The sequence below is a fragment of the Scyliorhinus torazame genome, chromosome 4, assembly GCF_047496885.1.
Source record: "Scyliorhinus torazame isolate Kashiwa2021f chromosome 4, sScyTor2.1, whole genome shotgun sequence".
NCBI classification, from domain to species: Eukaryota; Metazoa; Chordata; class Chondrichthyes; order Carcharhiniformes; family Scyliorhinidae; genus Scyliorhinus; species Scyliorhinus torazame.
The window spans coordinates 187,372,710-187,386,823 of NC_092710.1; the positions used below are offsets into that span (position 1 = coordinate 187,372,710).

The following is a 14,114-nucleotide window of genomic DNA, read 5'->3' on the forward strand; positions in this document are numbered from 1 at the left end:
GAAGTTGGCAGAGGGCAGGAATTAGAAGGATGGGCTATCTATTTACAGATGGGAGCTTCCCCAGCTTGAAAGCTTTGGTGGATAAATTTAAATAGCCAGCAGGGAATGGTTTTAGGTATTTTCAGGTGCGAGACTCCCTGAGAAAGCAGGTTCCAGCCTTTCCGCTGCTGCTGCCAGGGGGTTACAGGATAGAGTAGTCTCCAGTACCTGGGTGGGAGAGGGGAAGGTATCGGATATTTACCAGGAGCTTTCGGAGGTGGAGGAAACCCCAGTGGAGGAGCTTAAGGGCAAGTGGGAGGACGAGCTAGGAGGAGAGATAGAGGCGGGTCTATGGGCGGATGCCCTAGGCAGGGTTAATACATCCTCATCATGTGCCAGGCTTAGCCTGATACAATTTAAGGTAGTCCACTGGGCACACATAACAGCGGCGAGGATGAGCAGGTTTTTTGGGGTAGAGGATAGGTGTGCGAGGTGCACGGGAAGCCCAGAAAATCATGTCCACATGTTTTGGGCATGCCCGAAGCTTAGAGGGTTTTGGCAGGGCTTTGCTAAGGCAATGTCCACGGTGCTAAAATCACGGGTGGTGCCGAGTCCGGCGGTAGCGATCTTTGGAGTGTCAGAAGATCTGGGAGTTCGGGGGGCGAAAGAGGCCGACGTCTTGGCCTTTGCCTCCTTGGTAGCCCGGAGACGGATCTTGTTAATGTGGAGGGACTCGAAGCCCCAGAGTGTACAGACCTGGGTTAGTGACATGGCTGGGTTTCTCAGTCTCGAGAGGATAAAGTTCGCCTTAAGAGGGTCAATGTTAGGGTTCATCCAAAGGTGGCAGCCGTTCGTCGACTTTCTCGGGGAAAATTAAAATGTCAGCAGATGCAGTATTCCAAGGGGGGTGGGGGGCAGATTGTTGTTGTATGGTTGAGGTGTGTGAAGATTGGGCTGGGGGGGGAAATGTTTTTTTTTTAACCATGTTGATGTCATTGTTTGTGTTACTGTTCTAAAAATATTCAAATACCTCAATAAAATATTATTTTAAAAAAACTAAATACCTAGACACCGGTGTCGGGTGAAGCATACAGGAGTGTAGTGTTAATGAGGTCAGTCCATAAGAGGGTCATTTAGGAGTCTGGTGACAGTGGGGAAGAAGCTGTTTTTGAATCTGTTTGTGCGTGTTCTCAGACTTTTGTATCTCCTGCCCGCTGGAAGAAGTTGGAAGAATGAGTAAGCCGGGTGGGAGGGTCTTTGATTATGCTGCCCGCTTTCCCCAGGCAGCGGGAGGTGTAGATGGAGTCAATGGATGGGTGGTGGGTTTGTGTGATGGACTGGGCTGTGTTCACGACTCCCTGATGTTTCTTGCGGTCTTGGGCCGAGCAGTCGCCATACCAAGTTGTTATGTAACCAGATAGGATGCTTTCTATGGTGCATCTGTAAAAGTTGGTAAGAGTCAGTGTGGACGTGCTGAATTTCCTTACTTGCCTGAGGAAGTATAATCGCTGTTGTGCTTCCTTGGTGGTAGCGTCGACATGGGTGGACCAGGACAGATTTTTCAGTGATGTGCACACCGAGGAATTTGAAGCTGTCAAACATTGCCACCTCGGCCCCGTTGATACAGACAGGGGTGTGTACAGTACTTTGCTTCCTGAAGTCAATGACCAGCTCTTCTTTAGCTTTGCTGGTATTGAGGGAGACATTGTTGTCATTACACCACTCCACTAGGTTCTCTATTTCCCTCCTGTATTCTGACTCGTTCTTGTTCGAAATCAAAGGTAGCCAAGGGGCAACAGCAGAGGTTTTGGTGAAGGAGAAGTCCTTCCAGGTGATTCTCTGGCTACAATTAGATGGATAGGAATGGAACCAGGCATGTGCAGTCCCACCCAGCTGGAGAACAGTGGAGAGACGTTGGCGGGGTTTCAAAGTTATCATACACAGCACTTCTGGAATTGAAAATGGCATCCTTACAGATCATGGCATCCTTGTAGATCTCAAGTCTTTTTTGGAGACAATGAGCGTCATTCTCCGCCGGCGGGAGTCTCCGTTCTGCCGGCGCCCGGGGATTTCCCGACGGCGTGGGGCTGCCCCACAATGGGAAACCCCATTGACCGGCCGGTGTTACGGAGACTCCCGCCGGCCGGTCGGCGCAGAAATGTGGCGGGGCGGGTAGGAGAATTTCGCCCAATATATCAATAACTTTTCAGGAAGACTTATCCATTCCCAGTTCATTTGTAGCTATTGCATTTGGAAACATAAAAAACAGGAGCAGGAGGAGGCCATTTATTATGATCATGACTGATCATCCAACTCGATAGCTTAACCCCGCCTTCTCCCCAAATCCTTTGATCTCCTTCACCCCAAGTGCTATATCTAACATACGTTTTGGCCTCAACTACTTTTTATAGCAACAAATTTCACAGACCGACCGCTCTCTGGGTGACAAAATTTCTCATCCCTGTCCTAAATGGCCTACCCCGTATCCTCAGACTGTGACCCTTGGTTCTGGATGTCCCCACCTTTGGGAACATCCTTCTTGCATCTACCCTGTCTAATTCTGTTAGAATTTTATAGGTCTCTATGATATCCCCCCTCATTCTTCAAGCTTCAGTGAACTCCAGCGAATACAATCCTAACTGACTCAATCTCTCCTCATATGCCAGCACCGCCATCCCAGGAATCAGTCTGGTAAACCTTTCCTGCACTCCCTCCATAGCAAAAACATTCTTCCTCAGATAAGGAGACCAAAACTGCACACAATATCCCAGGTGTGGCCTCACCAAGGCCCTGTATAATTGCAGCAAGACATTCCTGTACCCAAATCCTCTCGCAATGAAGGCCAGCATACCATTTGCCTTCTCTACCGCCCGCTGTACCTGCATGTTTACCTTTAGTGACTGTGTACACACAATTCTTGTTGCACATTTCTTTCTCCTAATTTATGGTCATTCCTATTTTTCTTCCAAAGTGCTACTGCATCTGCAATACATTTACCCACTCACTCATTTGTTCAAATCACACTGAAGGATCTCTGCATCCTCCTCACAGTTCAGCCTCCCACCCAACTTTGTGTCATCTGCAAATTTGGAGATATTGCATTTTGTTCCCTCATCTAAATCATTAATATATATTTTGAATATCTGGGGTCCTAGCATTAACCCTGAGGTACCCCACTAGTCACTGCCTGCCAATTTCAAAAAGACCCATTAATTCCTTTTTTTCCTGTCTGCCAACCAGTTTTCTATCCATGTCAATACACTACCCCTAATCCCATGTGCTTTAATTTTACACGCTAATCTCTTGTGCATCATTTCTGCATCATTTGCAATTCTGTTCGTATAGAGACCCCTTATTGTCAATTTAATGCTTAATACAGGTTTTTAAATTCCAAGCAGAGACCACTATAACTCTCCACAAGACAGGATAATCAACCCTTTTGTCTAATCATTTAACAAAGAGAATCTATGATCATCATATATTTTCTAATGCAAGGGTCTCGCTTTATTTGATTATTTTGAGTGGATTTCTGGGTTGAACATTATAATGTTTAAGAACAGGAACAGGTCATTAGGTTCAATAAGCCTATCCCTTTTGTTTCACGTCAACCCCATTTTGCTGCCCAGCGAGTTCAATTGCTCTTCAGAAACACATGTGCTTCGGACTTGAACTCATCTATACTCTTTTCTTCAGTGCCCTTGCCTGGTAACTTGCTCCATATGTCCAATACCTCTCATGTAAAAATGTACCCAACTAGCTTCCAAGCTAGTCCTACTTTTTAAACGTCTTTCCCCTAGTACTTAAAACTTCTGTCATGATGATCAATTTGCCTAGCTCAGCATCATAATTTCTTTCAAAACCCTCAATGCTACAATTAGGTCATTTCAACTTTTCTTTCACAATGCCTTACACAGCAAAAAATGTGATTTTCTTTAGGGATGCCAAAAGTTCAGAATCCTTATTCCATGATAATAAATGTCAAGCAATGGCTGAAAAAAATGTGATAAACCCATCATTATTAAGGTTTCCATTCTTCAGGGTGTGATTTGGCAGAACTTATGCTGCCACATGATTTCCTGCAAGATCTTCCTTAACTCACAATCCACTTTTATTATTCGCAGTTCATTCAATTATGCACAGTATTTCTGACATAAAGAATAAATTTTAACCCATTAAATAATTTACCTGCAGTAAAACGTATGAACCCATCAAATATAGTCATTTTCACATTGATCATTGATCATCAATAGCACAGATACCTTTTATTTTGTTTGTACAGACCAGTGGTAGGTAACCTGTAGCCCAGGGACCATGCGCGACCCATCTGGGTTCTGAGAGTGGCCCACAAAATATTTTGTTGACCTTTACCCACACGCACGATTGCCACATTCTGCTGCTTTAAATTTGGGTAGTTTTTTTTGTTCTAGTGTGACTGAAGTGGTCCATACATAAAGCAAGGACATGTGAAGTGAGGTGCACGCTGATTACACACAACATGGACTGTGAGAGACTGTGCGTTCCCTCTGCATCCAAAGTGTAAATATTTTGTTTGTTTTGTTGACACCCTGGGCCAGTGCACAGTCAATTCCAGCCCCACTTGAGCAGGAGTCGCAGCACGGTTGAAATTAACTTTTATTTTAAAATACCAGAGATCTCGGCTGCCCAATAAGTACAGTCACCAGGTTTGTAAATTTAGACACCATTAACTTTTTATTATTAACAGTAACAATAATTAAAAAGACAACAAATACAACTAGTTAACTACTATCTAATCTTTAAAGCCATGCCCTTTTAACTCACCCTACCCTCAACACACACACAGACAAACAAACACAGAGGGGTGTAAAATAATGATGAAAGTAAAAGGTTAAGAATCTTTGTTTCAGATGGATATCTTCCAGTTATTATTTTTGTTCATCTAGGCTTTCAGAATGATGTTATCTTTTCTTTCAACTTGTAATAGTTTTCACTGTAGACTCAAAGAAATAGCAGGCTGTCGAGAGAGAGAAAGCTTCTTCTTTCAGACAGTAGGCAGCAGAGCACAAATAGAGAGCTGCTTCCACCTTGAGGGTCCATTTGCTTCTTCTGGGTTCTCTCCAAAACCCCACCTGACATGAACCAAATTGCTGTTGGTTGTCGGGAAGAATACTATCCCTGGCAAATTGTGGGTAGCATGGTGGCACAATGGTTAGCACTGCTGCCTCACTGTGTCAGGGACCCGAGTTCGATTCCAACCTTGAGTGACTGTCTGTGTGTAGTTTGTACGTTCTCCCCATGTCTCCGGGAGTTTCCTCCGGGTGCTCTGGTTTCCTCCCACAATCCAAAGATGTGCAGTTTAGGTGGTTTGGCCCTGCTAAGTTGCCCCTTAGTGTCCAAAGGATAGGTGAGGTTATGGAAATAGGGTAGAGGAGTGGGCCTGAGGCCCAGGTATGTGCTCTTTTGGAAGGTTGGTGCAGATTAATGAGCTGAATAGTCTCCTTCTGCGTTGTAGGGATTCTATGATTCTATGATTCAATTCATTTGGCCACTAGCCAACCGATGGAAACAAACCCCTTCAATCTCTTGAGTGCCATAGATTCTGGATTTTTCTGCCCAAAATACAAAACGTTATGACATAGTGTACTACCTTGACACTTTGAGTTCCTTACCTTTAAGTCAAAAAGTATGTCTCTATTACCATTCCATGAATCAAAAACGATAAATACAAAATAAAAAAATAACTAAGGGAATCAACAGGATGGGTTCTTACAGGTTTTACCATTTGAAGTGTTCTGATCCGGGTTGATAGTATAACGGGACGGGAACATTCCGGAATGAAACCCTGGCTCAAAAGACCAGGGACGGGATTCTTTGTTAGTCGACGGCGAAATTGGGACGAGCCGGTTTGACGCCGAATCACAATGCTCCGCCTCCTCAAAAACGCCGTTGATGCGACGCATGCTGCACGTAGTAACACTGTTCTGATTTCATTAGTGGGCCCGCCCGCGATTCTCCACCTCCGATGGGCCAGGTTCCTGACGGCACAGTCCACGTGTGCTTCAAATCGTGAGCCTTGCATGGCGGCTGCGGAGAGAGGGTGTACGGACAGTGTCCAGTGCCGCCATACTTCGCCAACAGCGTACCGCTGGCCGGGGGGAGCATCTGCCAGGGCCGGGGGTGTAGTAGGGTGGCCAGTAGGTGGGCTGTGGGGTCGGGGTGGACGGAACACAACACCATTACCGCAGCCGGCAAGGCAGCCATGCAGCTGCGGATGCCACTGACAGCCCTCTTTAAACCTGGTGCCCTGGGTCGTATAGGTGACCCCCCCCCCCAGGGCACCCCTCTGTGGCACCCCCCTGGGTGCCCTCTGGCCCCAGCCGACCCATCCGCTGGGCGCTCCAGCACAACCTGTCCCATCTTTTCGGCCCCGATCAGTATGTGTGTGGGGGGTGTATTGTTTAAGCGAGGTTGCAACTTGTCAGCACTGCGAGTGTCCATCATGAACCGGGCAATTCCCACACCTTGGGATTCGATGGTGTTCTACATGGTGCCGGTGCTAGCCGGTAGCAGAGTCAGTGCAGGTGCGGCGCCAATCTTTCTGACGTGAAAGTCCACAGATTCTCCATTGGCGTCAACACTTAGACTCAGAAACGGAGAATCCGGCCCCAGAACCTTTACATTTTCTTTTATAAATTATGGAAGAATAGTCACAGGGTCACCAATTAGTTTTAACAGCAAGAAAAAAACATTTATGAAACATGCAAAGATTGGATTATGATACTATACCCCTTTACTCCCCCTTATCTTTAATATACTGAGATTTTTAGATTAACATGGATTACAAAGTATATCTTAAATTACAATGGTCTCGATAACACAAGATGGTTGTGGTCAAATGCGCTCTCCACTCAGAGCCTCAAATGAATGTCTGTGGATTTCTCCTCGGAATCCCCCAAATGATTGTTACATGAGAATTTCCAAACTCCACTCCTAAATAAACAACCTTTAAAATCTTCTTTCACAATAATGCTTTTCATTAGTGGTTTGCTTTCCAACGTCCAGTCCATGTTTTTCAAATGACTCTTTTAGACAAAGCTTCCACTCCACTTTTAACAACAAATTCATTATCCAGGATTGATACCTCTCTCTTCGGGAGTTCTTTGTGTTGACTGTTGTACGTAATGTTCACAATTGCTGTAACTATCGATTCCCAGAGTCTATTAAGATGGCATCAAACTTTTGATTGACGACTGAAGTCTGTTTTTCCACTTTAAGCCTCTTTAACCGGAACATTTTGTTTACTTTTCCACTTGAATTCTCCTGAACAATACCTTATTCCCTTGTCTCTTAACTTTAGTCTTCTTCACCGATTCTTTATGTCCCAATTCACAGATTTTCTGGACGGTAACTGGTTCTATGGGGAGCTTTGCCCTTTGCAGCTCCCTTGCTCTGTCCAGTCCTTCTGGCAGAGTTAAAAGATTTTCACTCGCCAGTGGCTTGTCTCCAATATGTGACTACATGAAGTGGTCCCGCCACATTGAAGTAGGCATTTTGAGTTCACCAAGTGCACTCAGATATACTAAACAACATACTTACACTCAACTGTTGTTTTCAGTGTTCATGTTTTCAACTATCTACAGTATAGACATGATTACAACATTAATGAAATAATGTACTGCCTAAAATATTCTAATAGATTTAACTGTACAGTTTTCTAAATCACTGAGTGGTGTATAATATTCCCAATATATTGAACTATGAAGCATTATAAATGTGCACTTCTCCCAAGATACATCTCTAGGTTGCAAAATGCGAAACATACATATTCCCAGAGCACTGAACTCTGTACACAGATTTTGACTTCTTGAAATGTGCACTGTATTCAATAATGTCTTTTTAATAATGTCTTTGGGGCCTGGAAAATGAGTTACCCATGGTTACTGTGCAGAAATGGCAGTGTGTTCATGAAAGGACTCAAACTAAAGGGTGATTTTGTTAATTATTAACAAGAGGGAACATTTTCCTTCTGTTTGCCTCAAATGATGATGGCTGAGGAAGCATTAATGTTTACAACAGTTTTGCACTGCAGATTATAAATCTAAAAACTGATACATACATATTTATGTGTAAATAAATGAAAGATATACTTGCTCCACTGCCAAAGGAAGATGACAGAAAGTGATTCCATTAGGATTTAATGATGTGGAGATGCCGGCGTTGGACTGGGGTGACCACAGTACGAAGTCTTACAACACCAGGTTAAAGTCCAACAGGTTTGTTTCGATGTCACTAGCTTTCGGAGCGCTGCTCCTTCCTCAGGTGAATGAAGAGGTCTGTTCCAGAAACACATATATAGACAAATTCAAAGATGCCAAACAATGCTAGGAATGCGACCATTAGCAGGTGATTAAATCCTTACAGATCCAGAGATGGGGTAACCCCAGGTTAAAGAGGTGTGAATTGTATCAAGCCAGGACAGTTGGTAGGATTTCGCAGGCCAGATGGTGGGGGATGAATGTAATGCGACATGAATCCCAGGTCCCGGTTGAGGCCGCACTCATGTGTGCGGAACTTGGCTATAAGTTTCTGCTCGGCGATTCTGCGTTGTCGCGGGTCCTGAAGGCCGCCTTGGAGAACGCTTACCCGGAGATCAGAGGCTGGATGCCCTTGACTGCTGAAGTGTTCCCCGACTGGAAGGGAACATTCCTGCCTAGTGATTGTTGCACGAAGTCCGTTCATTCGTTGTCGCAGCGTCTGCATGGTCTCGCCAATGTACCACGCTTCGGGACATCCTTTCCTGCAGCGTATGAGGTAGACAACGTTGGTCGAGTCGCACGAGTATGTACCGCGTACCTGGTGGGTGGTGTTCTCACGTGTAATAGTGGTATCCATGTCGATGATCTGGCACGTCTTGCAGAGATTGCCATGACAGGGTTGTGACCACGACACCACACAACCCTGTCATGGCAATCTCTGCAAGACGTGCCAGATCATCAACATGGATACCACTATTACACGTGAGAACACCACCCACCAGGTACGCGGTACATACTCGTGCGACTCGGCCAACGTTGTCTATCTCATACGCTGCAGGAAAGGATGTCCCGAAGCGTGGTACATTGGCGAGACCATGCAGACGCTGCGACAACGAATGAACGGACATCGCGCAACAATCACCAGGCAGGAATGTTCCCTTCCAGTCGGGGAACACTTCAACAGTCAAGGGCATTCAGCCTCTGATCTCCGGGTAAGCGTTCTCCAAGGCGGCCTTCAGGACCCGCGACAACGCAGAATCGCCGAGCAGAAACTTATAGCCAAGTTCCGCACACATGAGTGCGGCCTCAACCGGGACCTGGGATTCATGTCGCATTACATTCATCCCCCACCATCTGGCCTGCGAAATCCTACCAACTGTCCTGGCTTGATACAATTCACACCTCTTTAACCTGGGGTTACCCCATCTCTGGATCTGTAAGGATTTAATCACCTGCTAATGGTCGCATTCCAAGCATTGTTTGGCATCTTTGAATTTGTCTATATATGTGTTTCTGGAACAGACCTCTTCATTCACCCGAGGAAGGAGCAGCGCTCCGAAAGCTAGTGACATCGAAACAAACCTGTTGGACTTTAACCTGGTGTTGTAAGACTTCGTACTATTAGGATTTAAATCATCACAGGCAAAACTTTCAAATACCTGCCACCTGTTTCACAATTGTATAAACGTATGGCCAGCAGTTGAAGGTTTTGTGGGGACCTTGTGCATTGATCTATCTGCTTGAGTCAGCTTTCAGACATAACTCCAATTAGGCATCAACCATTCCTGCTCAAAAGCAGGCAGAAGGCAACTTACATTTGGAAATAGTAGTGCAACACGTGTTATATAAGTCTGATTGGAGACGTAGGCAATTTGCAGGCATTGAGAGGCTTCACTTATGGATCTTCAAAGGAGCATTAGAGGCCTCTCCAGTTTTTTGAATGACCTTTTTCGGAGCCAGTAGGAGCTCCATTGAGCCCCTCAAAAATTATTTCAATTTGCTGGTGGCCCACCCTGTCTTAAACCTTTCCAACCCCTGCTCATCTCTCCCCATTGAACCTTATCTGCCAGCCAGCTGGAAGAGCGACCATTTTCTTTACTTATTCCACCCAAAGAGGTGCCATGGTCTGAATTTTCGTCATGGAGACAGGAAACAGGAACCATCTCTGTCTTTGGTGGGAAACTAATTGAAGTTCAGATTTTCACGGCGGTGAGCTGGTTGTCCTGAGGAAGAGATCTGTTGATTGTGCCAAAGTCTTCCACTTCAGAAGAGCGAAGTGAGATATCACAGGGGTGCCGCAAACCTGGACTCCAGGGCAGGACTGTCTGTCGCTTCATTGATGCCAATCTGGATCTAATATTGGAGGCCAGTAGGGAACAATGTGAGGTATTCTTCTCAGAGGGTGACAGGAGCAGGTCACCTTGTCCGTAGTAGAGAAGCACACCTCTGTTCTGTGTCATCTGTCCGCCTCCAATCTTTTCTCCTCTCTCACCTTCTGCACTTGCTCTTCCCATAGTGAGCAAGTTCCCTTCAGGCCCTCACCGTCCTCTCTGGAGAGCACAGCAGACCATCATAACGAACAAGACCTTTAGAGAAGAGTACTAGAAGGCAATACCTGGTCACTCCAGCTACTGGAATTGCATCTTCAGTAGCCCAATGACCTCAATGACGGTTCAGATGAGAAGGTGGCATTAGTTGTATCACTTCTGTGCCTCTGTCTGGGGCTCCCGTAGACGGGTGAATAACCATTTCCTCAGGGATTTCCCTTGTCCCCTCGGATCCATCTATGCAGTTTGGGGGTTGGAGTAAAGATCTAAGGCAGATTGGGATGAAGGAGTTACACCAGCTGCCAGAAACGTGAGTGCACACATTAAAAAAAAAGCATTTATTTGACCACCGAACATCTCAACGCACTTTACAGCCAATGACGTGTAGTCACTGTTGGAATGTGGGAAACCCAGCAGCAAATTTCCACAGAGCAAACCACAAACAGCAATGTGATAGTGTCCGTATTACCTTTATTTTGTTAGGTTGTTTCAGTGATAAATATTAGCCAGGATGCCAGGGATTCCAAAATTTTGGCATGGGATTTTTACATCTCCCCGAGCAGACAAATGGGACTTCATTTACATCTCATTTGAAATATTACCTCCACAAATGCAGCAACCCCCCTGTACTGCAGTGGGATTTCAAGCTTGATTTTTGTCCTCAAAATCTGGAGCGGAAAATGAACCTGAAACCTTGCGACTTTGAAGCGGGAGTGGTACCTACTGAGTCACGGCCATCACACCAGCAGAGAACTCTTGTTGCGGCTGCAGACGAGTTGGACATTGAACGAGTAGAACACATTTTTCTTGGTCAGTGTTAGCTGGCCAGTTGATGTAATGCAGGCCATGAGGTGCAATTGATGATGCCCTGCACTTGGAACAATGTAGCAATAGAGGCAAAACCCACTTCTTTATCTCACTGCAAGGCTGTGTCTGTCATTAACTGAATGACTGTCCAAATCTGGCAAAGAGGGCATCAGTGACCAGCAATATGCAGTTGGTGTTGCAATACCAGAAATAGATGATAACGTAAATGTTAAAAATTAAGAAAGTTATCATCAGCATAGCAAAAATACTGGAGAAACTTAAGGGACTAAAAGGACTAAAATCCAACAAATCACCAGAACCTAATGGCCCACATCCCATGGTTCTAAAAGAGATAGCTGCACAGATAGACCCTGTGGCTTTGATTCTCCAAAATTCCCTCGATTTTGGAATGATCCCAGCAGTTTGGAAGTTGGAAAATGAGACCGCATTATTCAAGAAAGGAGTAAGAGAGCAAACCGGGAAATAGTGGCCAGGTAGCCTGACATCAGTCATTGGGAAAGTGCTGAAAATCTATTTTTAAGAAAGTCTCAACAATGTACTCATGACAGCATAGTATTACCAAAGTCAGCATGGTCTACTGGAAGGGAAATTGTGTTTGACGAATTTATTAAAGTTTTTGAGGATGTAACTAGTAAGGTTGATGAACCAGTAATACCTGGAATTCCAGAAGGCATTAAAAAAGGTGGCAGACAAAAGGTTAATAGGCAAGATAAGAGTTAATGATCAAGTTTGGGGTAATATATTAAGATAGGTAAAGGATTAGCTGCTGAACAGGAAGCAAAAAGTATAAATGGAGTAATCAGAGCTGTCCAGAGATACTTGTGTGTGTGTGACTGAACAAGGAACTCATACAGGTACAGCAAGCACTCAAAGACAAATTGCTTGTTAGCCTTTATTGCAAGGGGATTGAAGTGCAAGGAAAAATAAATCTTGCTTTCATTATACAGGGCTTTGGTGAGACCACACCTGGAATATTGTGTATGTTTTTATCTTAAGGAAGGATATATGAGAAGTGGGAAGGATACATGGGAAGTGGGAAGGATATTTGGGCAGTGGGTTGGAAGGTGAAGTTGAAGCCATGATCATATTGAATGGTGGAGCAGGCTTGCGGGTCGTGAGGTCCACTACTGCTTCTAACTTTTGTATTCATGTGGTGCAGTAATGTCTGCAGCTGATCCTTGGAAGGAGCCGGAAATGAAGATGCATTTGGCCACATTGGTTTTGATGGCTACTGGAAGGGCATGATGACCAGTGTTGCAAAAAGACATGTCCTTGGTGTTGAGGCCTTGGTTCTCTGTGACCATCTGCCTGCAGAGTCAGTCTCCTGTGGCACTGGTTCTTGGTCCTTTCCAGGTAGATTAATTTTCTGCAGTCAATCCTGTGTTGATGGTTTGACTTCTATTGCCTCCCTGCCCTTTTTCCTCTCCTGTGACCTCCTGAGGCCTGGCGTTCTACCCTGCCTATTGAGGGTGTTGCCCCTTATCACTGCAGGGCCAAAAGTCTGGAAATTGTGCCTATTACAAGTTAGAGCCTTCCTTCTGGAATGGTGGCCACTGAATTGTCTTTGGCCACCTTCCTCCCTACCCTATTGCCCCCATGATGCCAGGGAGTTACCGCCCCTGTTCAAAAACTGGGGACTGTGCCTGCTCTCATTTCCTTCTGTGTAATGTTCAGGGGGCAACTTCTTAAAAGTGCTCAATCCCTCATTGCCCCCCTGGCCCTCTTCTAGGGCCGGAGTGGTGCCCTGACGTGTACCCCGATTCCCCTCGGTTGTTCAGAAACGTAAAGCTTCTGCAACTCATGCATCCTTTAAGTATTCCACCCACCCACTTCAACACTCTGAATTAGCTTTTTAACGTGTTTAATTGGCCTCAATGGGGAGGAGAACAAGATTCCCTTCCTACCCTTCCCTGCACTGGTGATTATTGCCAGCCCCAAGATTGGCCTTGAAATTGATATGTCCCCCGGGGCACCTCTTCCGCTCTGTTCAGCCCCCTCTCTACATGTGGCACACATGACTCACTGAGAAAATTATAATGGTGCCCAAATCTGAAAATGGTTTGGGCTTCCTGATTGCAATGGTGGGCAGGTGCTACAGGCAGACTGCCAATATCACGGCCATTTGGCGTCAAACCCAAAGCTCCCTTGCTAACTTTGGGAGGCACATAATATGGGCAAAGGTGGACTGGCCACTGAAATTACCATTGAAATTAATCAGGGGGTTTGTTTAATTGGTGACTGAACCTCTACCATCCATTTTGCTCCTCCCCCACCTCTCACTGGCCCCGCCAAAATTGAAAGGCTTGGTCCTCCACGTATTTAACATGGAGATAATTAAAGGAAATCATTCTGCGTCATACGTCAGTCATTGATTAACATTTTATTTCAAAGCAATGTTGCTGTAGTAGAAACAACCAAGGTCTATTTTGATGTTCTCCAAGAAAAAGGAACACAATCAAAATTGTGCTCATGATTTTTAAAACATTTTTTGTTGAAATAGTGGATTTATGTGCATTTATTCATTTTGTCTCTGCAGGTTTGAATACCAAGAATTGCTGCACAATTCAAGCTTTTGTCTTGTCCCAAGAGGGAGGAGGCTGGGCTCTTTTCGATTTCTGGAGGCTCTTCAGGTAATACACTGGAGAAACAAGAGCATGTTCACAGATTATTAATTCTTTAACACAATCAGTCAAATTTATTAGTTATCATTTTAACCTTGGGTTCCAAATAGTCTCTTTGGACGTTC

The 14,114-nt window shown here is 45.1% G+C and overlaps 1 protein-coding gene across 1 annotated transcript in view; it reads left to right on the forward strand.

Moving 5' to 3' along the window:
* Positions 1-14,114, forward strand: part of LOC140410640 (exostosin-1-like) — a 968,627-nt gene that overhangs the window by 674,716 nt on the left and 279,797 nt on the right. The window contains exon 3 of the mRNA XM_072499003.1: positions 13,905-13,998. Within this exon, the coding sequence (XP_072355104.1) occupies positions 13,905-13,998 (94 nt within the window). The remainder of the gene's footprint in view (positions 1-13,904; positions 13,999-14,114) is intronic.